Source organism: Vidua chalybeata, chromosome 6 (assembly GCF_026979565.1).
Source record: "Vidua chalybeata isolate OUT-0048 chromosome 6, bVidCha1 merged haplotype, whole genome shotgun sequence".
NCBI lineage: Eukaryota > Metazoa > Chordata > Aves > Passeriformes > Viduidae > Vidua > Vidua chalybeata.
The window spans coordinates 2,506,299-2,532,772 of NC_071535.1; the positions used below are offsets into that span (position 1 = coordinate 2,506,299).

The following is a 26,474-nucleotide window of genomic DNA, read 5'->3' on the forward strand; positions in this document are numbered from 1 at the left end:
TTGTGTTGAAGGAAATGCTACATAAAATCTTCTTTTCCTGAGGTCCTGCCCTAGGAGCAGCTTGCTCCTGGCTTGCTTGCTGCTTCCTCATGCTGAAATAGTTCCCCTAGAACTGAAACAGTGAAAAACTGAATCCAAAGGGCAACTTAAACCAACCTTTTTTATTCAATTATTGAAGTAACCTAGAAAAAGTGAAGCATTACAACGTAACTGGTATTTCTGAACATGTATTGGTCTACACTGGGTAGGTCTAGGAAGGCACTTGGAAGACCCAACAAGCATGAACAGATCAATCCTAGCATATTCTTCTAATATAAATACTAAAAGACATGCATGGAGGCAGTGGTGAAAACACAGAATCATCCTCTGGAAAATCTTGAATGCCTTTGCCACATCCCATCCCTGTTCTGCAGGATTTTGGAGCACACACAGCCTCTGTCTTCAGGGCTGTTTGTTATTTAGACCCAGCAATTTACTGCATCCACAGCTTCCCATAGGCACTTAATTCTTATTTTTGGATAAAAGGACCTCTTGGTCAGATTGTCAAAACTATGAAAAATGAATCCATTCTTCTTCCAATAAAATAAAACATTGGAGGAAAAAAAAAAAAAAAGCTACATTTTAAATCTCCTTGCATTTGAGAGAGAGTTTGAGTCATGGCTTGAGCTTCCCAGAACGTTTTTGGTTTTTTTGGTGATATCTCAACATTTTCCACTTGGTAAAAAAATACAGTAGTAAAGTCTTGAGGTATAACTATAAAAAATACTTGAAAATCTTTTGCAGGAAAGCAGGGCACGTCATTGGCCTTGGTGAGGAACTTCTCCCCCCTTGTATGCAGTGACAGTTCTCTGGGTCTGAAATTCCTCTGCGTGCAAAGATCCTTGTTTCCTTGAAAATAGTAACTATTTCCTGGCTGTGGGGAGAAATGGAGATTTTTTTTTTAGTGTGTCAGGCACCCAGCAGCCATCAGAACTCAGGAGGGGATGGGGTTTGGGTGGGTTTTTACCTCCAGGGCAGTAGGGATAAACTGCTGTGATTCCATAGAGGTGGGATCGCTGCTCTGGAAGATACTCATCAGTGAAGGAGCCTGTTTCTTTATTTACAGCTATCACCCCATCCCTGGTGAAAAAAAAGGGGAAGAAGTGTTTTATTCACCTATGAAACTGGGTTTTTTTCCCCTACTTATGTGTGTTTAAGAACAGGCAGATGACAAGCTTGGTCTGAACACCTGCAGGACAAGTGGAAAGAAATTTGCCCTGCAAAATCCTCCTCCAGCTCAGTCAGTGCATTTCTCAGTGGTGATGCAGCCACAGAAAAGAGCCTTCCAAGGAGAGATTATCTCCCTGAGAGTCCCCTCCAAGCGTGGCAAGCCCTTAAGTGTTTGTTGTAACCTAAGATTGGATGGGAGTTGTGAGAGCTTCCAGCTGGAGTGGGAAGAGAGGCGAGTTCCTGCTGCCGAGGCAAAGGGGACGCCTGAGGACAGGATCTTTCCTTGGACCTCATCTACATCCAGAGACTTGAGCCAAGTTTCAGTTTAAAAAAAAAAAAAAAAACCCCAAACCACTGTTTCTGTCCCTCCCAGGGAGCTGGGCTTGTGTCTAAACAACTCCTCCGTGCTGAGATTTACAAGCAGGTGTTGCTGAAGCCACGCTCAGAGACCCAGCAGAGCGCTGGGGAGGCTCCAGGATTTGGGAGCAGGCTGGGATTCCTCTCAGGGAGGGGAGCTGAGCATTCCCAGGCAGGCAGGGGTTGGGTTTTTCCCTGCTCACCGTCTCCAGTCCGTGTGGTAGAAGTGGTTGGCGTAGCTGATGATGCTGAAGGGGTAGTTGAGGTTGCTCTGGATGACGCGCCGGCCGGTGCCGTCTGGGAATGTGCATTCCAGGTGCTTGGTGCCTGTTCAAACACAAAATATTCCCCCATCCCGCTGGAAGTGCCACACCAGATATGTTCTGTGTATTTCACAGACTCACAAGGATCACGGGACACCCCAGCAATCCCACCCTGGGCATCCCTGGCAGCTCCTGGAGCTCTGGCAGCCTCGGGGCTGTGCCCATTCCCTGGGGAGCCTGGGCAGTGCCCAGCACCATCTGGGGGAAGAGCCTTTTCCTGATTTATTACATTTTGAAACAGCTTTTCAGCCTAAAAATGCAGAATCGTAAAATTCAGGGCTGGAAAAACTCCCTAAGACCAAGTCCAGCCACTGTCAAGGCCACCACTGCTCCATGTCCCCACATGCCACATCCACATGGCTTTTAAATCCCTCCAGGGACAAGGACTGCCCTGAGCAACAACATTTCCATGAAGAAATATTTCCTAAAATCCAATCTAAACCAAGCTGGCCCAACACTGGAGCCCACAGGTAGCACTGGGCTGAAGACACCCAGGATTTTCCCACGAGGCTCAGTGTGACCTTCTGTGATCCATTACCTGCATCTGCCCAGCACAGCAGCTTGGAGAAGGGGTCAAAAGTCAGGCCATTGGGCAAACCAATGTCTGTGTGCACCAGAACCCTCCTGTTGGCTCCATTGACAGTGGAAGTTTCGATTTTGGGAGCTTCACGATTCCAGTCCGTCCAGTAAAGGTTGCTTGGGAAATAATGCACAAACAGGGCACACAACAGTAAGGAGTGGTGGGAGATGATCCTGCTTCTAAGGCCTGGTTTTTCCCTTATCAGTGCCTGAACCATCTTTATTTGATTAGGAAAAAAACCTCTCCGAGCAAAGCAGAACAACATTAGAGATGTTTATGACCCAAACTCCTGCAGGCAGCAGCTTCCTCGACGAGGGCGAGTCTGAGGAGCAGCACATTTTGTATCCCAACAGCACCCTGGAGGCACAGCTTTCCAAAATAATCTACATCCTGATACTGCAACAGCACTTTGAGCCAAATCTCGAGCTATTCAATAAAAAGAAGGGGGCTGGGGAGCAGAGCCAATCCCTCCTACAGGACGTGCAGGGTCAGGACGGGGCCGAGTTCTGCACCTTGCAAAAGCCCAAACCCAAAATGCCTGCGGGCTTTCAGCTGCTCACCCTCGGACGGGGTCCACGGCGATGGCGCGGGGGTTGACGAGCTCGGTGTCGAAGAGCACGCGGCGCTCGGAGCCGTCCAGCCGGGCCCGCTCGATCCTGTCCAGGCCACTGTCCGTCCAGAACATGGCCCGGCGCAGGTGGTCCACGGCCAGGCCCTCGGGGCTGATCAGGCCTGCTGGGAGATGGCCACGCTCATGGTGGGGAAATGCCGCTCCGGGATCCCTCAGGCATCGCCAGCCCGATGGTGATGCCTTTAACTTTTGGATTTTTTCATGTATTTGTAAACCTGTAATTCTTCAGCGTGTAACTCTGAACTGCAGTGTGAGCTGCTGCTTCCCCATTTTGGGGCAGGCACAATTCCTCTCCAGGCCTGGCAGTCAAGGACACCTCACTGCCTCAGGCCCCCAGAGATGTGAACAAAAGTGAGTTGGGGGCAGCAAACGTGGGGTAAACGACTTCATTAGCTGAAGCTGTAATTAAAAGATTAAACCCCAATATGCAAATAGACCAAAGTGTGAAAATGCATAACCTGTTGTCCATTTTTGGGTGTAGCCCCTGGGTGGGCTTTGTCTGCCCAAAACGTACCTTCAATAAATACAACCACTTAATTTTGTCTTAATTTTGTCTGGCCTTTGTTTTTATGTAGGCATCCACGGGAGGAGCCCGGGGCTGCGATGGGAAGAGCAGATGTGGCTTTGGGCAGGTGACACTGGGGACGGGAGCACACCTGAGCTGATGATGGTCTCTGGCTCGGAGCCTGGCTCCAGGCCCGCCCGGCTGATGGTCCGGCCGGCCACGTCAGTCCAGTAGATCATCCTCTCCCGGCAGTCGTAGTCGATCCCCACCACGATGGAGCCCTGCCAGGGTCGGGAGAGGGACATGGGCTGAGATCCTGCCAGGAGGCTCAGGGAGAGACCTCAACCCATCAGCCGGCACTGAGAGCTGCCTGGGACGCGCTGCAAGTGGGGAATGACACCCAGATCTCCCATTTCCCCAGCAAAACTCTGCTCTGTTCCCACTGCACCCCCCCAGGCTGAATCCCTCAGCAGAGGATTTTAGGGCAGCTGGTGCGGGCTCACGCCCTCATCCAGATGGATTTGGACCCTTTGCCTGAAGGAGAGGGTGCTCCAAGAGCAAAGCCAGCCCGGGGAATGACCTTCAGGATGGGGAGGGGGAATACTTGGCAAGGTCCTTCACTTCCCCAGGGTGCGGGGAGGGTCCTGGCCCAGATTTCAGCGTTCCTCTGCCTTGGTCTGGCCTGGCTGGAGAGCACATGGCCACGCTCCAAGGGGAGTCCAGAGAAGGAAAAAAGGCCAGCCCTGCAGCTGGAAATCTGGGCTGAGACCAACCCTGGAGAGCTCTGTGAGCACCTGAACTCCTTCCCTTCGTGAGCAGTCCCAGGTCTGGGACCTGTCTTTCTACTGGGGATGGCTGGAGGGAGGTAAAAATAGAATCCATACAATCCCAGACTGGTTTGGGTTGGAAGGGACCCTAAAGATCATTCAGCTCCACCCCTTCTACGGGCAGGGACACTTTCCACTATCCCAGGCTGCTCCAACCAGGTCTTGGACACTTCCAGGGATGGGGCAGGCACAGCTTCTCTGGGCACCCTGTGCCAGTGCCTCCCCACACCCCAGTCAATAATTTCATCCCAATATCCCACCTAACCCTGCCCTCCGCCACTGGGAAGCCATCACCACTTCTCCAAAGCGCCACCGAGGCAGCCAGCACAGCCAATGTCCCCAGATACCAGCATCCACCCTGGAGACCCTCAAACCCTGACAAGTGCTTCAGAGAGAGGTGAAAACGCCAAGGGGCAGCACCAGCCTGTCCCAAACCCCCTCGGTGCTCCTGCACCCCATCCCCACCCCAAGGGTACCGTACATGCAGGGAGAGCAGGGTCTTGGCCGCCTCCTTGTGCAGCCGGGTGCCGTTCAGCGGCAGGTAGCCAATCTGCTGGCCCTGGGCGTAGAGCAGAAACGTCCCCGCGGCCGGGGGCGACACGTCGGGCCGGGGCTCGGGCCGGACGCTGGGCGGGGCGACGCTGGGCAGACCTGGCACATCGGAGGGGACAAGACACCGCTCAGGTGGCGTCGTCCCCTCGGCTCCGCGCCCGCAGCGGGGCGCGGTGCCCGCGCTGTCGGCGGCCGGGGTCGCTTTGGGGCGCCGGGCTCTTACAGGGCGGGGTGGTGCCGGGCTCGGAGCGCGTCCCCGGGATCTCCCTGCCGCTCTGCTCCACGCACCAGCAGTAGCCGCTGTCCCCGTGGCACTGCAGCGGGGTGAAGTCCCCGCTGGGGTCACACTGCGGCACGTACTGGTCCCCGCGGGGGCTGCCCCCGTAGTGCTCCAGCAAACTCTGCCGCCAGCGCTCGCACATGCTGGGGGGCCGCTCCGTGGGCTCTGGCACGGGAGGGTGACAGTCACCACCCCATTCGGGGGGGACTCAGGGCTTTGCAGAGCCCTGTGCCCCCCCGGGGTGTCACTGACCTGGGCTCCCACAGCGTGGGGGGGTGGTGCCCGGCGCCATCCGGGTGCCGGCGATCTCCTGCCCGGCGGCGTCCACGCACCAGCAGTGCCCGGAGCTGCCGTGGCACTGCAGGGGCCGGTACCGGCCCTGCTCGTCGCACTGGGGCACGTGGCCGTCACCCACGGGTGACGGCCCTGGTGGCACCTCCCGCGGGTACATCCGCGCGTGCTCGCAGGGCGTCAGCTGCTGGATGGACTCTGCCGGCGGCAAACGTCCCCACCCCGGGCTCAGGGGGTGCCACCAGCTCCCCTGGAGCCACTTGGCACCTTGGCACCACTTCTCCCGTGTCTACCAGCACCCCTTGGTCTGGGGCGGGGGCCAGGGCTGCCCCACTCCAGCCCCCTCGACACCCCACAGCTGTTCCCTCCATCGTAAGTTGACACAGGAGATGGCCCAATGGCCACAGCCACTGTAACCCAATGGGCCAGGGCACCCTAAACACCCAGGAGCCCCTCGATGCACCCACTCGACAGCATCCTGCCCTCAGTGAAGCCCCAGGAGGGTGCTTGGGCAGAGGGTCACAGAGTCACAGAATCCTTTGGGTTCGAAGGGACCTCTGGAGATCCTCCAGTCCAACCTCCCTGCCAAGGCAGGGTCACCTGGAGGAGGTGACACAGGAATGTGTCCGGGTGAGTCTGGAATATCTCCAGAGAGGGAGAATCCACACTCTCCCTGGGCAGCTTTTCCAGGGCTCTGCCACCCTCAGCATGAGGAAATTCTTCCTCATGCTGAGGTGAAACGTCTCAAGTTTTAATTTATGGCTGTTTAGTTTATGGGTCCCCTCCACTCGCTGTGGCCCCACTGTCCCCACGCTGCCGGCAGCTGGGCCGAAGTGGGAAGCCTTTGGGACGCCAGCCAGATGCCCAAGGAGCCAACCCTGCTCCCCGCAGGGTGTCACTGACCTGGGCTCCCGCAGCGTGGGGGGGTGGTGCCCGGCGCCGTCCGGGTGCCGGCGATCTCCTGCCCGGCGGCGTCCACGCACCAGCAGTGCCCGGAGCTGCCGTGGCACTGCAGGGGCCGGTACCGGCCCTGCTCGTCGCACTGGGGCGCGTGGCCGTCGCCCAGGGGCGGCACCTCCCGCGGGTACATCCGCTCGTGCTGGCAGGGCGTGAGGCGCTGCGGGTTCCCTTCCACCGCTGGAAGGCCAGAAAAGAGGAAGAGTGAGGCCGGGGAAGCTGTGCCGGGCGCAGAGGGCACGGGGCCGAGCGGGCACCTCACCGTACGCGCACTGCAAGCCGTCGCCCGCGTAGCCGGGCCGGCAGCGGCAGGAGAAGGAGCCCGGGGTGTTGTAGCAGACGGCGGCCGGGTGACACGGGCTTTCGGCACACTCGTCCACGTCTGTGCGGGGGGAAGATGGGATCAGCGGGGACAGGGACACCCCCACAGCTGTGGCGGGGGGCCCCTCCCGTGCCCACCTTACCGGAGCAGTGGATGCCATCGCCGGTGTAGCCGGGGAGGCACTCGCAGGCGGCGCGGCCGTCACCGCGGGACAGGCACCGCGCCCGGTCCCCCGGAGCGCAGGGGTGCCGCCCGTCCTCGCAGGGGTCGCTCGCCGGTGCCAGCGCTGTGGGGACAGGGGAGGGGTGGTCAGGGCACGTCCACGGGGCACGGGGAGTCGGGGACAGCCCAGCGGGGGTCAGCACTTACGCACACACGCCTGCCCGTCCCCCGCCGGCCGGTACCCGCCGCGGCACTCGCAGCGGTAACTGCCCGGCACGTTCAGGCACACGGAGAAGGGCCCGCACTGGCTCAGGCCCTCGGCACACTCGTCCACGTCTGGGGAAAGGAGGAGACACCGGGCACCCCGATGGTGGTGGGGACACCCCCCCATTTTCAGGGTCTGGCTGCTCGTGGTCTGACAGGGAATATCCTGCCCCACGCTGCCCATCCCATGTCTGTCACTGAACTTAATAAATTACAGAATTAACTTTCTAATCAGCTCAAAATAGAAGGGAATAAAGAACAAGATCGCTTTGGGTGTCTAGTTTTTGACAAAGACGCATTTGTTCAAGGCACACCAATATTCTCAGCTATTTGTGGTTTAAAACTTGGTTTCCTTCTCCTTAAATTAAGTGATCAGATTGGTCACTTAACCTGGGATTTTAGGAGAAGGAAAGCTGTTCCTTATTGAAAGGCAGGATCCTTGAATTCCTTGCCAGCATCACTGTGCAGTGCAGCTCACAGGCACTGGGCAGCTTCTTGTGGAAAGGGACTCTAAAACTGGAAGATAAATTTGCAATGTGAAGCTTGGAGTGATAGGAAAGCAACAACGAAGATGGCTGGATTTGTGGAACGCAGGAATTATTTTTCCATCGGTTTTGCTTTTTTCCTGTCTCTCCTTTTTTTACCCTTCTCTTTTTTGTCTGCTCCCGGAGCGCTTCCCCAGGGACCTCCAGCACCCTGCCTCAGTTTCCCCCCATGACATCCCTGTGCTCGGGGAAGCTCCGTGGGTGCTGTGACATCCCAAATACTGGTGACCACCAGCAGCTCCCCCCCAGCCCCGCTGACCTCGGCAGCCCCGTCCATCTGGGTGGTAGCCGGCCGCACACTCGCACGTGTACTCTGTGCCCACGCCGGGCTGGCAGCGCGCCGGTGCCTCGCACGCGTGGGAGCCGTCGTGGCACGGGCTCACCCCGGGATTCTCGGCATCGTCTGCGGGCGCACAGGGACGTTGGGGGGAATAAAACATCCGGGAGACACAGGGAGCGACCATCCCCACTTACACTTGATCACCGCTGCGCTGCAGCGCCGTTGTCCCGCGCAGGGAACCACCCCCACCACGCCGGCAGCGCTGCAGCTCAAACTGCTCGGGAAACCCCTCCTTTTTTGGCCGATTTTGGGCAAAGCCAGCGCACCGCAGCTTCGGGACACGGCGGCACCCCGGACTGGCACACGGACTGGCGCCCGGGGGTGGGTGCTGGCGCTCACCTCGTGCCGGGCCGATGCGGGCGGCCAGGGCGTAGCGCAGGACGTGCTCGTGGCCGTCGAAGAGGGCGAAGGCGCGCGCCACCGAGAGCCGCTGCCGCGCCGGCAGCCGCGAGTGTGGGCACCCCGAGAAGGTGATGTTCTGGCGCAGGCGGTAGGACAAGGTCTGGTTGGCGGTGCCCGCGGCCACCACGTATTCCCGCTGGCCTGAGGATGCCACGGCTGCCGGATGGCACGGAGAACGCCGTGGGATGTGGGAGAAACGGTGTCAGCACCGGTGTGGCCGGGATGTTCTCGCGCATTCAGGGGTGGTGTGTGAGGAACTGAAGGCAGGTGAGCACAGGTCTTACCTGAGCTGGAGTAGGAGTAGAGTTCCTCGTAGGGAGTGATGTGGACGGTGACGTTCTCGGGCAGGAATGGCACCTCACCCTGGATGTGTGTCCTGAGGCTTAAATAATTGTCCGGCCCCAGGCCCTCGGCTGTCTGAGTTACCTGGACCGTCTCCCCACCGGGGTAAAACGTCACCTCCAGGCTCTGGGTGAATTCAGCGCCTGGGCGGGAAAAGGAAACGCTCACCATTTGTAGGGACAACCCCAAAGCGTCCTTCCCACGGGGGAGTCACAGCGAGAGGTGAGCGCCAGCTGAGAGAGGGACTGGAGAAACCCCGGAGCTGCCATGAACCCCACCCCCAGCAGCCACACCCCTGGGAGCGACGGCACCTCCCAAATCCCCGCTCACCGGTGATGCTGAAGCCGTTCTCAGAGCCGGGCTCCTCCAGGGCGAAGAGCCACGCGAAGAGCCCCCCGACGGGCAGCAGGGGCAGCAGGGCGCGGGCAGCGGGCTGGGGCACCCCGCTGATGGCCGTGTAGGCTCTGCCATCGCTGCCCACGATGTAGGCGTGCAGGTCCACGTCCTGGAAGCGGACGGACGCCCGTCCCACCCTCAGGCTCCCGCTCACCTTCCCGTTGAGGCGATGCACGGCCCCTGGGTGGGGAGATGGGCACCCCTGGCAGCGGCCACCCAGGCACGGGCTGCCCGTCCCCGCCGCCCGCCCCGCGTACCTTCGGGCAGGCACTGCCGCCCGTTCCCGTAGAAGGTGGCCCGGCAGTGGCAGCAGAAGCCGGCGGCGTAGTCGGTGCAGAAGGCGTGAGGGGAGCAGCGCCCGTGGTGCTGGGCACACGTCTCCTTGCTGGCTGCGCTGTAGGTGAACACTGGGGGCAGAGGGGAGACGCTTGGGGACACAATGACAAAGCCACCCTTCACAGGGGGGGTGGGTGCTTTGCCTTCTTGGCCCCAAAAGCACCGCCTGGAAACGAGCCAGCTGGCAGCGGCGGCTCCCAAGAGAGTCACTGGGGATGCAGAGGGATTGGTGGAGGGCTTGGAACCTGTTGCCCGATTTCAGGCAGATCTGACAGAGGGCACGAGATCAAATTCCTGACGGTATTTTTGGGAGACAGTTGGCTGGGGACGGGGCCTCTGCTCCCCCGGGCACGTGCCACGGCGGCTCGACTGGCAGGGAGGGTGGCAAGGCCAATTCTGGGACCTGTCCCCTGAGCTTCCCACCCCGTCCCGTGCTCCGGGCCTCCCGCCTTTCCCTTGGCAAGCCCGGCGGGCAGGACTGGCTCCAGCAGCCCCTTGGCAGCGGGATGGGGCCGAGAGGAGCAGCTTTGGCCGCTTGGGACGGGGTGAACTTTCCAGCCAGGGAGCCACCCCCACTCGGTCGCTGTCCCCACTGGGTCATTGTCCCCGCTGGGCCACCGCAGGGGCTGTGGCCGCTCACCGTCGGGGTTGAAATGCACGTCCTCCTCCACGCCCACGCCGTGCTGGCCGGAGCTGTAGGAGGAGGGGTTGGCAGAGTAGCTCTGCCCGGTGCCACCGTCCCCTCTGGGCTGCAGCCAGCGGCTCCGCTCCTGGGTGTCCCTCCTCCCGGGGACGAAGCCCAGGAGCACCGGGCTGTGGGATCCGTGGCTGGGACGCTGGGCCGTGGATGCGTGGCTGGAGAGGGGGTGGGGGTGGCCGGCGGTGCCAGGGTTGGGGTGCTCAGCGGGGCTCTGAGGCACAGCAGGAGCAGCTCCCTTGCCACCCCCCGGCTCCACGCGCTCCGTGCCGCCCACGTGGAAAACCCACACGCCGGGGATTCCCGTGTTGCTCTCCCTGTGGACACAGCACACACGAACATCATCACAGCCATGCTGGGAAAGCCACCCCAAAAGGTGGCACCACGCCTCCAGGACCCCAGTACAGCTCCCGTGCATGTGGGGCTGAGCCCCTGGTGCAGCCCAGCACCCCAAGGTCACTCCCCAAATTTTTTCCAGGCTCTAAAAGGCTCCAGGGCTGGGAGAAGGTGACCCTGCTCCCCCTGCCCACACCCAGAGCCCCCCAGGTTCCACTCACCTCTCCAGGTTCCTCAGAGCCTGCTCGCTGCTGGCCAGGCTGTGGAAGAGCCCGTCCCTCTTCGGGTCATCGCTGTCCCCCCAGCTGAAGCCCACCCTGGCTGGCAGCTCCAGCTGGACGTTGTAGGACTCCTTGGGTCGCGTCCCCAGGAACTGGAGGCCGCCGTCGGGGTAGAGGAAGATGGTGTAGGTGTCCTCATCGTTGTAGGCTATGACTGCCTGGAAGGTGTTGAGCTGCCAAAGGGAGAGCGGATGGATGGATGGACGGACGGACGGCACGGAGGGGCAGGAGCACAGCAGAGGAGTGAAGGAAGGGGAGCAGGGATGTGAGAGGCAGCCCCACACACACCACAGGGCATGCAAGCACCCCAAAAGGGCCCTCCAACAGAGAGCAGCTCCATGGAGCCAGGCTGGGAGAGCTGGGTGTGCTCACCCAGAGAGGAGAAGGCTCCAGGGAGAGCTCAGAGCCCCTTGCAGGGCCTGAAGGGGCTCCAGGAGAGCTGCAGAGGGACTGGGGACAAGGGATGGAGGGACAGGACACAGGGAATGGCTCCCAGTGCCAGAGGGAAGGGATGGATGGGAGATTGGGAAGGAATTCCTGGCTGTGAGGGTGGGCAGGCCCTGGCACAGGGTGCCCAGAGCAGCTGTGGCTGCCCCTGGATCCCTGGCAGTGTCCAAGGCCAGGTTGGACAGGGCTGGGAGTCACCTGGGATAGTGGAAGGGTTCCCTGCCCATGGCAGGGGTGGCACTGAATGTTCTTTAAGGTCCTTCCAACCCAAACCATTCCATGATCAGCCTGCAGAGATCTCCTGGGCAAGAGCAGGAGCTGGGGCTGCTCATGCCCAGCCAAACCCCGAGTGCCACAATCTGGGAAGATGCTCAGCATCCTCCTGGGAGCCCAGGGCACAGCCTGGCCACTCCCTCAGTGCGAGGGTGTCCCAAGAGCATCCCTGGCCATGCTCTGCACTAGGCGCCCCTCACTCCTGTCCTCCCACTGACACCCCCCTGCTCCATCCCATCAGCACCAGAGGAAAACCCACATCCCGCCCCTGCTCGTCCCTGAGAACAATTTTAGCTCGGTTTCCTCCGGAAAAAACATTCCTGTGCTCCCGGCTTCCCATACATCCCGCTATAGGCAGGCAGCCCTGCGAGCCTTGGGGCCGTGCCAGGCAGCGGCACCGCGGCCACAACCCCCGGACGGGGAGGCTCCGGAGCCGGCACAGCCCTGCCGAGCCACCCGACAACACACACGCTCCAGAAACGCCGAGGAACCAACCCTCGCACAGCTCCTGCTCCTCCAAGCCCTTCCTTCCCACCGAGCCGCTGGAAGCAGCACGCAGGGAACGGCGCCCGAGCGAAGGAAAAGTGATTGAATTCCCAGCTTCACCCCCGGAGCAGCGGGAGGGAGGCTGGGGGCTCCCCCCGCTCCACCCGCCCTGATTTTGGGGCGCAGGGCCCCCGGAGCATCGCTGGATTTCCTGGCAGCCCCGCGGGATATAAAGAGCCTTGTTGTGCCTGTCACACACTCGGGCATTCAGAGACCCCGAAAAGGCGGCCAAAAAAGCTGGGGGGGGGGGAGGGGGAGGGTGGGGGGTGGAATAACCCCCCTCCCCCCGGGGCTGGATTCCTCCCCCACGCAGCCAAATCTCAGCAGCAGCTGCAGGACTCATTCTGCCTTGGGGTGGGTGGCCAGGGGGGACGCGCTGGGTGACATCGATGTGCTGGCACGGTGGGATGAAGGGAAGGAGGGGGGAAAGCCCCCAGCAAAGAGCTGCAAAGGGCAAATTCCAGCCCAAAAGGGCAAGTCTTGCTCCTACAGAAGCAGACTCAGCCTTGTCCCCTTGTGCAGCCCGGGAAAATGTCACTGCAGGGACCAGGAGCATGCCCCAAGGAGTTGGAGGGGACACTGCCAGGGCACTGCCAGACCTCCCACCCAGGCAGGACCCCCAAAGAGGGGCTCTGGGGATCCTCTGCTCCCCATCTCAACCCAGTTTTCCACTTTTAGGCCTCAAAAGGGATTAGCCATGTCTTTCCAGGGCAGGGGGCAAGGCTTTGGAGTCAGTCCTGGTTCTGAGCAGCAGGAGGGCAGCGTTTCCATAAACAACATTTGGTCAGGGGAAAAAAAAAAAAAAAAAAAAAGTAGTGTTTGGGGAGATTTTTAGCAGTTTTGGCGAAGGGGAGCTCAGCAAAGCACAGGCACAAGCTGCATTTCAGGAGCTTTCCCTGGAGCTCCTCATTTCCAAACAAGACCGGTTTCATTTTAAAGCCTGATCCAAACTCCTCAGAGGAGGAAAAAACCACAACGGGGAAGAGAAAAGAAGAGGAGGCTGCATTTTCGATGGCCATGAGGTCGCTGTGAGGCCCCTGATGGCATCTCTTCAGCTGTTTTCCCAACTTTTAAATGAGAGGAAAAAATGTGCCTTGTCTCCTTCCAAACCTCAGCTTCTTGCCTTGCTTGGCTTCCCTCTCAGCAACGTGCCACCAAAGGGCCCCGGAGTGGGGGGATGGCTTCTGGTGGTCCTTGAGGACCTGGTGGCTGCTGCTGGGCTTTGGGGGAGAGCCCATCACCCATCACCCAGCTCTGGGTGTCCATCACCAGCGTTTTCCTGGTGCAGCTCATCCTTTTCAGCTCCTCGGAGGCCGCGCAGCTGGCGGAGCGTCGCTGTCACCTCCTCAGCACGTCATCAGCCTGATGTGACAGCTCATGACCCGGGACAGGCAGCGCTGGAGGTCCACCCACGCAGGAGCCTTATCAGCCCCGTGGGTGGAGAGCACAGGTCACCCCCCACCCCGCCCCGTGCTGGCAGACCACCTATGAGCTTGTTTTCCAGGCACAAAATCAGCCCACGGTGGAAATTCCAAAGCCGGTTGCTCACCAGCAGCGCGATCAGCACAGGGCCAGCCCCGAGCCACCAGTAAAGGTCAGGAGCACAATGGGTGACCTAAACCAGGGCCTCCCCCAGCTGCCCCCAGCCACCCTCTGCCCTGCAAAGCCAGAGCTACCAGCACTGGAAAGCTTTGTCTGGAAAGAGTCAGAGTCGTGGAATGGTTTGGGTTGAGGGGATCTTAAAACTCGTCCCATTCCACCCCCTGCCATGTGCAGGGACACCTTCCACTGTCCCAGGCTCCTCCAAGCCCCAGTGTCCAATCTGGCCTTGGGCACTGCCAGGGATCATGGGCAGCCTCAGTTTCTCTGGGCACCCCGTGCCAGGGCCTCACCACCCTCACAGCCAAGAATTTCTTTCTAATATCTGATCCAAGCAATGTGAAGCCATTCTCCCTTGCCCTGTCACTCCATGTCCTTGTTCAAGCACCTCCAGCCATGAAGGCAACCTCTAAACCTCTTCTGGCCAACAACCCCACCACTGCCACAGCTCTGATCAGAGGGGGAAAGCTCCACGTTCCTCCTGGTGCTCACCCAAGGATGGATGGATGGAGCCACCATCCAGCTGCCCAGAAAGAAAAGACCCAGCATTTTGGGTACCACACAAGAGAATCTCATCCTCCCGTGACACGTAGGGTGGGCATCCAAGCTCAGCCCCTTGGCCTCACCTTCGTGGAGGGCTCGGTGTCCTGGGAGAGCTCCTGGTAGGCGCCCACCTCCTCCCAGGTGGCAATGAAGGCATTGGTGGGCACGAAGGCGCCAGCAGAGCGGGGAAACCCGGCCTGGATGTATCCCACAGCCTGGTCCAGCACGTCCCGAGAGTCATCCTGCCGATAGTAGATGTTGCCTCTGTCCCCGGAGGTGTCCAGGTCGGCCAGGAAGGGGGCGATGACGGGGAAGTCTGTGGGGAAATCGTCATCCACGTACTGGGTCTCCCTGGGGAAATCCTGGGTGGAGATGACCCCGTTGGTCCCCACCTGCAGGGAGAGCGGTGCAGGGTGCTCAGGAGCCGCAGAGGTGCCACCACTGCGGGTCCCTTTGCCCCGTCCCCCCCCTCCTCGGTGCAGTGGGGCACGGGGCTGAGAGCCCTGAGGCCGCGTGGCCCCATCCGGCCGGGCAGAAAACAAAGACCTCGGGCTTCTCCGTCCCCCAGGGAGCTGCGGCTCGGGGGCCGTCCCAGCTGCAGCCGCTGCTGGCGGGGGAACAGCTGCGGAGGAGAAAGCCCTCTTGTTCCTCCGCAGCCGGAGACGGCGGGCAGGAGACCGCGGGAAGGGGGAAATGGACGGACGGACGGACGGATGGATGGAGAAAACACGTGCGGTGGGACAGCGAAGGAGCACATGGAGGGGCAGGGGCGGGCAGGAGGAGGAGGAGGAGGGGGTGTAAAGGCAGGGGAGGAAGGGGGTGAGTGGGAGGAAGGATGGAGGGGTGAAAAGCCAGAGGGAAGGAGGGATGGTGGGACAGAAGGATGGAGGGAAGCAAAGTGGGAAGATGGAGAGAGACAGGGCTGGAATGAGGGAGGGACAGAGGGTGGAGAGATGGACGGAGCGAAGCTGGAGGGACAGAGGGAGATGATGGAGAGGAGGAAGCGGGGTAGGGAGTAAGAGCGGCCGGGGGGAAGGAGGGCAGGGAAGGAGAAGGGAGCAGGGAGCGGGGCCAGGCGGGACTCACGTAGAGGCGGCGGGCGGCGCGGCCGTAGAGGCGGAGGGCGCGGCGGAGCAGCAGCCCCGGCGAGCTCTCGTCGTCTCCGGGCCGGAGCCGGGCATCGCCGCGGGCCGGGCCGTGCGGGAGCAGCCCCGGGCGGGGCAGGGCTGCCCCCACCGCCAGCACCGCCGCCAGCACCGCCGCCACCGCCCGCATCCCGCCACCGGGAGCTCCCGACGGTGCCGAGCGGAGCCGAGCGGGAGGAGCCGAGCGGAGCCGCACGGACCGGACGGGGCGACCCCGGCCCCGCGGGGCGGGACGGGGAGTAGCCCGAGGGGCGTGGCCAAGCAGCGGCCGTCCCCGGACTGGGCCAATCAGGTTTTACCCAAAATCCGTCCAGGGTTGAGGCCCCCATCACCCCGGTAGCGGCATCCCGGGGGGGGGGGAGCGGGGTACCACAGCGGCGGTGTCCCCGAGGGGGCATCCCGGGAAGGAGAGCGCTGCCCCCCTCTTGGTGCCCCCCATCCCCTCCCCGCCTCGCCGCGACCCCCCCGGGGCCGGGCCCGCGTCCAGCCGGGGTCGGGGCCGCTCCCCGCTCGCTCCCTCGGATCCTGCTCCCTTGAGCCGGGAAGAAACGTGACTCCTCATCCCCAGGGGAGCGGCGGGGGGAGGACGCGGGCAGCCCCCGGCCAAAATCTGTCGTGCAGCTCGGCTGGCAGGCGGTCAGCGAGCGGCCCCACGCACGCAGGGCCGGGCGCGGGGTCAGCGCTGTTTATCCTTTCTCTGTCCCATCATCCGTCATCTCCAGCTCTGCAGTGACCGATGGATCGAGGAGAATTCCCCGCCTTTGCGGCGGGGGGTCGGGGTGGGAGCACCCACAGTGGTGGAGGGGAGGAAGAGCTCAAACCCCGACAGCTGCACTCCATGAGTGCTCCTGGAAATCCGGGCTGGGAGCAGCCAAAAGCTCTGCTCCAGCTTCCTGGAGCGTTTTCCCCTTCCCTGGCCCGGAGACTGCATCTGTCCCAAGGCACCGCCGTGCCCGAGGAATGCCAGATAACAAGGAGGGAAGTGTCAAACCCCTGTAGGCTGCCGAGAGAAATAAATCAGGGACACATTCATGGCGTTCCCGACAGGAATCCTCACACCCTCCGCCCTGTCTGCTGCAGTGACAGCGATTTGTCACTGTGGCCCCTGTCCCCTCCGTCCTAGCAGAGTGCAATCCACCGCATCCTGCTCACCCTGGAAAGCAGCTCCCACTGGTGCTGGGATTGAGCTGGTTTGGAAGTCTGGCTGTCCCAGGGAGTGTCGCTGCCGGGGCCACATCTGGAGAAGCCACTGCCCCTTGGCTGCAGGCAGCTGGCTGGCTCCAGCCCCTGGAAGGAGTCATTTGCCTGGCCATGGAAAACCATTAGGACTTTGAGCGGGGTCCAGGCCAGCTGGACACGATCCGCAGCCTGTGAGGAGCTTCCCGTGCCAAAATGTGGCTTTTCTTTGAAGCTCAAACACCTCCATGGCTCTCCAGGGAAACTGGGAGCTGCAGGGGGCCAGCAGCTCCTCTGCCTGGTGAGATCCCGGCTGGGATGCCACTCCCATGGGGAATGGTGGCATTTGGTGGCACCTCGGAGGTGGCAGTGGGCAGAGGGGGCAGGAAGTGAGGGAGGGAAGCCTTGCTGCTCCATGAGATCTTTGGGGGCTATTGAAAATCCAAACCACGGGCCCTGAGAATCCTCTGGACAGGGAAGGAGGAGCTGCCAGGCTTCCTGCAGTCCTTAGGATGCTAAAAAGTGAATTTCCCCAACTCCCTGAGCCAGACTGGCACCAGTCAGCTAAAAAAAAAAAGGGGCAGCTGGGGAGAGCTGGAGTCCTGTCCTGGCCTTGGGAGCAGAGCCCTGCTGGCATGGGCATCCCTGGGGCTTTGGGAGAAGCTGGGAGCCTTAGAGGGGATGGGAACAGGGATTGGGGTGAGGAAGAGGATGGAGACAAGAAAGGGGATGAGGATAAGGATGGGGATCATGATGTGGATGGGGTCAGGGATGAGGATGGGCAAATGGGAATGGGACAGAGACAGGGATGAACATTGGGATGGGGACAGGAACAGGGATGAGGACAGGAACAGGGATAAAGATGGAGACAAGGATGGGGATGGGGATATGGATGAGGATGGGAAATAGAGAATGAAGAGGAAGGTGAGGAAAGGGGCAAGCATGGGGATGTGGATGGGCATAGGAATAGGTTTTGGGATGCATATGGGATTGGGGATAGGGATGAGGATGAAGGTGGGGATGGGGACAAGGATGAGGCTGGGGACAGGATATGGATGGGGACAGGGACAGGCTGAGCTCGTCCACACCCTGTGCTGGGAAGGGAGGTGGCACAGGGACCCTGTAATCACTTCCATGTGCCTCGGCAGAGCCTCTGGCTGCAGGGTCCATCCCTTCTTTCAGCTTGGGCATAAAAACAATCCAGAGCCATTTCCTGGGAGGCATTTTGGGCAGAAACAGATGTGCTGACATTATGGAAACGGGGGAAGATCCGGGATGGGGCTGAGGATGGATCTGTCCCGACCCAGCAGACGCTCCCAACTCCCTGTGCTAAACTGGGAAAACCAGGACGAGCCCCTGGTGACACTCCTGCCAGATGTGGCTGCTGGGCGGGTCGGCACCTCCCCGTCCTGCTGAAGGCTCACCTTCCCCTGGGCTCCCAGCAAGGAGCAGGAAAAGCAGAGGAATCCCTGGCTCCGAGGCTGCTGAGGCAGGAAATCCCGGCAGCCTCCCCCCGCGAGCCTGGCAGGCTGGAATTGCTGATCCCCCGCAGCCGGCAGAGATAAGGGCAGCAGCAGGAAACGCGCACCTCTCCCGGGGCAGGCGGGAAAGGAAGCGTGATTCCCGGGGATGGGAGCGTGGCCCGTGGTTTGGATTTTTTTTTTTGGGGGGGGGTGCAGCACGCAGCAAAGGCTCGCAGGATGCACCGGGGCCGCTCGGTGCTTTGGGATGTTTGCAGGGAAGCAGGGCTGGGATAAGAGCAGGGATTCAGCCCGGGCTGGGTCAGCAGTGTCCCGTTGCCAGCTGGGTTAGTGGGTCACTGCAATAAAGGCCTTGGAGCGTTTCTCCCCCTGCTCAAGGTCAGGGGATTTGGCAGGAAGGGCCATGAAGCCGTGCCTTGCACATCCCTGTGGTTCCTGCAGGGAAGGGCTCTCACAGGGAGAGGGCTGTGCACCCCTGAGCTCCCGGGAGCAGCACCAACAAGGGGTTTGGCCTCATGTCCTAAGAAAAAGAGAAGTCTCAGGGGACCTCCCTTATAGAGTCATGGAATGGTTTAGGTTGGAAAAGCCCTCTAAGATCATCCAGCACTGCCAAGGCCACCACTGACCCCTGTCCCCAAGTGCCACATCCACACAGCTTTTAAATCCCTCCAGGATGGGGAATCCACCACTGCTCTGGGCAGCTGTGCCAGGGCTGGACAAACCTTGTTTGTGAAGAACTTTTCTCAATATCCAATCTAAACCTCCCCTGGCACAACTTGAGGCTGTCCCTGTTCCCGGGGAGCAGAGCCTGACCCCCACTTGGTTGCCCTCTCTTTCCATGGAATGCTAGAAAGAAAATTCCTCCATCTGTAACAACTGGAATCTGCTGGATAATACCAGCCAAACGTGACAGCAGCATTTCTGAGGCTCTGTAAAACCAGACAGAACAAAACCAGACCCCATCAGCTGCCCCCTGGCCCAGGAAGGTGAGCACAGCCCTGGGTTTGAGCCCAACCCTCAGGAGCCATCAGCTGGTGCCTCGCTTTCCAGCAGCAGGAGCAAGCTCTGAGCTGTGCCAAGGACAAAGGGGGACTCTCTGGGTGGCTGTCCCCCTTCTGTGGGGTGGCACTGCATCCCTTCAGGCCATCCTGAGGGACTTCTCCATCTCCCTGCCTTCCCTGGGGCTGTTTCCTTTCCTGGGAGCAGCCTGAGGGAGCTGACAGCAGGGCAGGTCCCCCCCCCCCAGCACAGCACCCAGCTCTCCACATCTCCATTTTTGGGAACACTTCCCATTAATTTTTGCTCTCAATTCCTTGACTCAGCTTCGCCTCATGACTCAGCACCTCCTCGCCCTGGCCCGCTGCAGGGACACAATTCCCAATGGATCCAGGGATGGACACAATTCCCAATGGATCCAGGGATGGACACAATTCCCAATGGATCCAGGATTTGCTCAAGGGCAGCCACCCATGCTGCAGGTGATTTCCCACTTGTGACCCAGCCACGGATCTTTCAGCTCAGGACATCACAGGTGTTGTGGGAGAGAGGTTTTCCTCATGGAGAGTTGGAATTATGGGGTGCAGCACACCATGGGAAAACAAGGTTTTTATAAAAAGAGGGTTTCTTGGCACCTTGGCTGGAGCAGAAATGTGGGAAAAGGATTCAGTGCATGGAGAGGAGGAAAACCAAGTTGGATGAGGCTCAGAGCAACCAGGCCTAGTGGAAGTTGTCCCTGCCTGTAGCAGGGGGCTGGAATGGGATGAGATTTAAGGTCCCTTCCAACCCAAACCATTCTGGGATCCCAGGATGAAGCTGCTGAATCCTCTCAGCTGGAAAGTGGAGCTCGGATCTCCCAGCACCCCGAGGAGCTGAAGACTCACAGGATGGAAAAACTTTCTGAGACATCTGAGCCCAGAAAGAAACACTCCAGGTTTTACAGTGCATTTTAAGACATAAAGATAAAGAAAAGGTTTTGGTTTTTTTTTTTTTTAATCTCTGGGGCTCTCCTTCCTTCCTTCCTTCCTCTCTCTAAATATTGCTGCAGAGCTGTTTTTACTCCAGCAGCTGCCGGATGAGCGCGAGGAGCCCTGCGAGCCCCCGGCACAGAGCTCGCAGGGAGCTCCCAGCCCTGCCTGACACTGACTGATTCCTGCTCCCCAAGATTAGCCACCAGCTCCTTATTTGCTCCAGGCTCCAGCAAATTCCCTGGCAGAGGGGATTGCATCTGCAGGCAGAGCAGCCCGGATGGGTTTGTGCTGGAGCATCTGTCAGGAGGGAGCGGGTTCAGAGCAGAGATAAAATCAGGGTTCAGAGCAGAGATAAAATCAGGGTTCAGAGCAGAGATAAAATCAGGGTTCAGAGCAGAGATAAAATCAGGGGTGTCTCCAGGGAGTCTCGTGTTTGTCCCTGCAGCACAAAGCACAGCAGACACACATTGCCTGTCCCCATCACTCTCCAGAGCACAGAATCGGAGCAGAACCACAGAATTCCCTGAGCTGGAAGGGACCCACAGGGATCATCCAGAGCTCCTGGCCCTGCCCAGACTGCCCAACAATCCCACCCTGGGCACCCCTGGGAGTGGTGTCCAAACTCTCCTGGAGCTCTGGCAGCCTCGGGGCTGTGCCCATTCCCTGGGCAGCCTGGGCAGTGCCAGCAACCTCTGGGGGAAAAAAATTTTCCTCATATCCAACCTAAACCTCCCCAACACGGGTCTGATCCTGTCCCATCCCAGGGCTCTGACCCCCAGCACGTGCTGGGCTGAGCTGCTGCAGCTTTGAGACCCTTCCTCGGGTGTTTATACCCCGAATCAAGAGCTTGCTGCAGAATTAGGCTTTATTTGTTGCATGGATTAGGCGCCCCTGGAATCTGCCCAGCTTCTCCCCAGCTGGAAGTGGACAGGGAATCCCAGGATGTTTTGGCTTGGAAAGGACCTTAAATCCCATCTATTTTCGTGGGCAGGGACACCTTCCCCTAGACCAGCTCCCGGGGAAGCTGGGATCCCTCAGCTTGCCCTGGGAGCCACCATCAGAGCTGGGATTCAGCTCTAACAAATCCAAGTCTCGCCCCAAAACCTCTTTCCAGCTCATCTCTCCTCGCCTAACCTCCTGGGGCCTCCAGCCCTGACCCCTGCAGCCCCCGAGGGCTCGGGGGTGACTAATCCCAGCAATTAGCCTCGTTCCCTGCATTTATCTCCTTCCTGCCTTTGTCTCCCCCTGACAGCTTCTGGGAGCAAATCCGCTTCCAGCCACATTTCCCCGGCTCCATCGCCGCTGCCAGCCTTTGTCCCTGGGTGAAGAGGTTATTCCCCCCCCCCGACACGTGTCCCCTGCATCCGCTGTGCCCCAAAAGCAGCGCCGAGGTCACCGAGCCCCGGCAGGACCCGCTGCGGCTGCGGCTGCGGCTGCGGCCGGGAGGATTTGTTCTTTCAATTGAAGACGGATGCAGCCCCGGCGGCGTTTCAGGCTAAAAGGGATTTTAGGGCTGAGCGATCCGGCTAAATGGGGACAGAAGGGCTTGGGGTAGCTGGAAATTCAATGGGGAATCGCGGGACACATGGGCAGCACATCTGGGAGCTGCCTGCCCCACCCAGCCCAGCCCTCGGGAGAGGCTGTGCTCCCACAGGGGAGCTCCGGGGACGCACGGACATCCAGAGGGATGGAAATTATAGAGAAATTACAGCTGCGGGGTTCGCAACCTTTCCATGCCTAAAGCAAGGAGCCAGCCCGCTTGGATTTAATTATTGTTATGTTCCCTGAGATTTTATTTTGGTTTTTTAGTTCAGGATTCTTCTCCCCTTAAACTGAGATTCAAAAATATGGGCTGCTCATGAAGGAAAAAAAGAGACAGAGATAGAGGGGGGGAAAAGGATGGAGAGAAGGAAGGATGGGTCTGGGTTGAAAGGGACCTTAAGAATCACCCCATTCCAACCCCTGCCATGGGCAGGGACAGCTCCCACTATCCCAGGTGGCTCCAAGCCCTGTCCAGCCTGGCCTGGGACACATCCAGGGGCACCCTGTGCCAGGGCCTGCCCACCCTCACAGCCAGGAATTCCCAATTCCCCATCTCCCATCCATCCCTGCCCTCTGGCAGTGGGAGCCATTCCCTGGGTCCTGTCCCTCCATCCCTTGTCCCCAGTCCCTCTCCAGCCCCCTTGGAGCCCCTTTAGACCTTGCAAGGGGCTCTGAGCTCTCCCTGGAGCCTTCTCCTCTCCAGTTGAACATTCCCAGCTCTCCCAGCCTGGCTCCAGCCCTTGGAGCAGCTCCGTGGTTCCTCTGGATTTGCTCCAGCAGCTCCACGTCCCTCTGATGCTGGGGGCAGCACTTTCGGTGGGACCAGCCGGGGAGCGCCGGGCACGGCTGCGGGGATGGAGGGGAGGAGAAGGAGCGGAGAGGGGCGGGGAGCGGGGCCGCTCCTGGTAATCCCGGTGATCCCGGCAATCCCGGTGATCCCGACAATCCCGGCCGCTGCCGCCGCCTGCCGCCCGCAGCGGGACACGCCGCACGCACCCGTGGGACACACGGACCCGTGGGACACACGGACCCACGGACAGCCCCCCCACCCCCGGCGGGACCCCTCGCTGTGCCCCCCGGTGGTCCCTGCTCAGGCACAAGTCGCCCCCACACCCCTCAGACACCCAGGGGTGGCACAGCCGGGACCCAGGAGCTGATCAGAGCTGCACCCACCCAGCCCGGGCACGCTCCGGGCCCCGGACAGGTGCCTGCTTCCCGGAACTTCCCTTCTCCCTTCTCCTTTCCTTTTCCTTTCCTTTCCTTTCCCTTTCCTTTCCCTTTCCTTTCCTTTCTTTTCTTTTTCCTTTCCTTTCCTTTCCTCCCCCTTTTTCCTTTTCCTTTCCTCCCCCTTTTTCCTTTTCCTTTCCTCCCCCTTTTTCCTTTTATTTTTCCTTTTATTTTTCCTTTTCTTTTTCCTTTCCTTTCCTCTCCTTTTTCCTTTACTTTTTCTTTCCTTTCCTTTCCCTTTTTCCTTTTCCTTTCCTCCCCCTTTTTCCTTTTCCTTTCCTCCCCCTTTTTCCTTTTCTTTTTCCTTTTCTTTTTTCTTTTCTTTTTCCTTTTCCCTTTACTTTTTATTTCCTTTCTTCTCCTTTTTCCTTCCCTTTCCCCCCTTTTTCCTTTCCTTTTTCCTTTCCTTCCCCTTTTTACTTTTCTCTCGTTTTTCCTTTCCTTTCCCCCCTTTTTCCTTTCCTTCCCCCCTTTTCTTTTTCTTTTTCCTTTCCTCTCCTTTTTCCTTTCCCTTTTCATTTCCTCTCCTTTTTCCTTCCCCATTTTCCTTTTCTTTTTCATTTCCTCTCCTTTCCTTCCCTTTCTCCCTCCCTCCCCCCCCTTCAGCCCCCCCCATCCCAGGGCTGATCCCTCCCTCCCGAGTTCCCACCCTGCTCCCAGACCCCCTCCTGTCCGGATCCCTCCCCGTGACTCGCCCTCGGTTGTGCTGGAAACGCCACCGAGCCCAAAAACCACTTTCCTCCTTCTCCTTTCCGGTCATCCCCCGGCCGGGACAAGCCCCGGCCCGGCCTTGTGCAATTCACGGCGCAGCGTTGCTCCATCTCCTCCCTGCTTTCCTTCCCCTCGCTTTCCTGTGTGTCCTGGGACACAATTCCCAACTTCCCGGGGTTTTTATCCTCCTCCTGCGGGACGAGCCCGCAGCTGGAAGCAATCGGCGGGATTGCAGCCGCTGACTCAGAGCGGGGCTGTTGCATTCCCGAAGCGACAGTGCCACAGTCAGGATGGGGGGACGCGGGGAGCAGCGCTGGCTGCATTTGTTGATTTAAGTCGGGGGGGGGTTTGGGCGTGTCGAAGATGCTCGGTGCATCTTCCCAGAAAACAAACAAACAAACAAAAAACAAAACAACAAAAAAAACCAAAAAAACCAAACAAACAAAAAAAAAAAACCCAACCACAAAAAAACCCAAACAAACAAAAAAAAAACAAAAACAAAAAAACCCAGCCAAAAACCCCAAGATAAAACTCAAAACACCCCCCCAAAACAAACAAACAAACAAACAAAACCCCCCCAACAAAACAAAGCAACAAAGAGCAAAAAACCCCAAACAAATAAAGAAACCTCAAAAAACAAAACCAAAACCAAAAAACCCTCAAAAAACAAAAAAATCGAAAAAAACTCAAAGAAACAAACAAACCCCCCCTACAAAACAAAACCAAAAAAGAGCCAAAAAAAGCCCAAACAAAGAAAACGACCCCAAAGAAACCGAAAAAATACAAACGAAAAACAAAAAAAAAAAAAAAAAACCCACAAAATAAAAAAACAAACAAACAAACAAAAAAACCAAAATAAAAAGAAAGAGAAAAAAAAAAAAAAAAACCTCCAACAAACTAAAAAAAAAAACCCAAAACTGTTCTAAGGAATGAAAAAGCCCGGGGTATCCCCACCTGAGGGTTCCCCATCCTTGTGCTCAATCCCTGGGTGCCACCCCAAGCTCTCAGTGCATCCTTTTGGCAAGGGCGGCACCTCCTGCCCACGCCCGGGAGCTGCGAATGCCCAAATCCCGCCGGCTGGGGAGAGTGAAAGGCTGAAATCCTGTTCAGTCTGGGGGAAGCAGAGCTGGGAACAAGTGGGAAAGGACCCCGGGGAGGGCAGCAGGGTCCCCAGGAAGGGGAGCGAGGCTGGGATGGCTCTGGAAGCACCAGGCAGAGGCGACCCAGCGCTCCCGGGCAAGGAAGAGGCTTTTCCCCGCTGGACCCTCCCAGCCCGGTTTGCTCCACCAGGGAATGTCCAGCAGGAGCTGCCAAAGCCTCGGCGCATCCCTCCAAACCCCTCCTCGGCTCTAAGTCAGGGTTTTCAGCCACCAGGACAAACACTTCCAAAGGGAGCGCTGAGCTGCAGGAAGAAAATCCCGTGCTCCTGACAAAGGGCAGGCGGACGCGGCTCTTTGGGAAAAGCCAGGCTTGGGAAAAAAACTCGGCACAGCAGCAGAGCAGGCGCTCCTCACCAAAATCTGGCAAGGACAAGCTGTAGGGACTCAACAAAAGTTTTTGGGGAAAAAAACCAAACCAAAACAAACAACTAAAATTCCTTATGGATGCTTCAAGTTTTTCCAGCTCCTCATTTGTCTCTGGGTTTTGCGGCTGCTTTTTCTTCCGCTTCGGGTTGTTTTTATTCTGGTTTTTTTATTTCCCCCCCCTCCTCTCCAGCAGGAATGTGACCAGCCAGAAGAGGGTCACGTCGGAAGCGTGACGAACGGCGGAGATTCGTCATCCGTGGTGATGAGACTTTCTCCAAATAATTTTCCCCTCCTCTAATAGCTGCAATTCATGCAAATGAACCCAAGGAAGAGCTAATTGGGGATTTGATGCAACCTGGCTGCCCACGCCGGGTTCTCTCCCAGCGGAGATGGAGGAGGGAGGTGAGTCTGTGGTTACATTCCTGGCTGGACACTTATCCCAGCCCCGAGCCTGGCTCGAGGGATCCATCCCTCTCCACAGAGAAGGATGGGCCCTTGTTGGAACCCTGGATGCTGAGAATTTTTGACTTTCTGTGTTAAAAGGCACAGACCCTCAAGAGAGCAAGAAGAAGGAGCAGCCTCCACCCTAAAACCTCCATCTTGCTTTATATCTATTACTGTATTCTAAACCCTTAAACTCTCTCTACAAGGCCTTGTAAGGATAAACTGTCCCATTAAGAAATGACACCTCAATTATTTTCACTTTTAACCCAATCACCAACCACCCGTGCCTGCAATGGGGACTTTTTTATCCAATTACACAAAATCACCCAAACCCATGGAGAAGAAGGAGAAGGAGGAGCAGCCTCCACCCTAAAACCTCCATCTTGCTTTATGTCTATTCCTGTATTCTAAACCCTTAAACTCTGAGTTTCCCACCCTGTGACATCACACACTTCTATCCAAACTCCACCCCCACAATCCCAGTTCTGCCATTCCGTTTTGGAAGCTTCTCCACGGCCTCAGGTCAAATGCAGTGTTCTGTTGGGGGTCTGTGCCTTTGAAGAGAAAAAGTCTAAAATTCTCAGCATCCAGGGCTCCAACAGGCACCGTGGTTGGCCATCCTCAGCATCAGATCCTCCAGCAGCAGGGGAAGGAATCCAGACCAGGTGAAATCATCCCCTGCCCACCTGCTCTGACACCCCCAGCCACACCTGCACCACGTGGGTTCCTCCTGTGCCTGCTCCCAGAGCATCAGAGCCACGGTCAGGTGGTCCCAAAAAGTCCCTCCTCCACCCCAGAGTTTCCCCATGGAGCAGTGCAAGGTCAGGAGCAGCAGCACCCCCTGATCCTTCGGGGTTTCCAGCCACAGCTGGTGCAACCGGGGGCAGCACCCACCTCCAGAAGGGGCTGGGT

At 58.8% G+C, this 26,474-nt stretch overlaps 1 protein-coding gene across 3 annotated transcripts; it reads right to left on the bottom strand.

The window, feature by feature from the left end:
* Window positions 1-146: 146 nt before the first annotated feature.
* Window positions 147-15,618, bottom strand: NID2 (nidogen 2). Of its 3 annotated transcripts, none has more exons than XM_053944634.1 (22): window positions 15,430-15,618; window positions 14,427-14,735; window positions 10,876-11,108; window positions 10,262-10,635; window positions 9,543-9,692; window positions 9,220-9,465; window positions 8,832-9,032; window positions 8,485-8,703; window positions 8,065-8,208; window positions 7,204-7,332; window positions 6,977-7,120; window positions 6,775-6,894; window positions 6,459-6,692; window positions 5,517-5,753; window positions 5,208-5,429; window positions 4,914-5,083; window positions 3,757-3,886; window positions 3,030-3,201; window positions 2,428-2,585; window positions 1,770-1,893; window positions 1,007-1,119; window positions 147-913 (listed from the first exon to the last, which is right to left on the bottom strand). In XM_053944634.1, exons 1-22 carry the CDS (start codon window positions 15,616-15,618, stop codon window positions 903-905), a joined length of 4,029 nt encoding a protein of 1,342 aa, XP_053800609.1. In that variant the 3' UTR covers window positions 147-902. The 3 variants fall into 3 exon arrangements, with proteins under 3 accessions (XP_053800609.1, XP_053800608.1, XP_053800610.1); XM_053944633.1 differs by having other exon boundaries at window positions 3,030-3,204; XM_053944635.1 differs by lacking the exon at window positions 5,517-5,753 and having other exon boundaries at window positions 3,030-3,204.
* Between the last annotated feature and the right edge of the window lie 10,856 nt (window positions 15,619-26,474).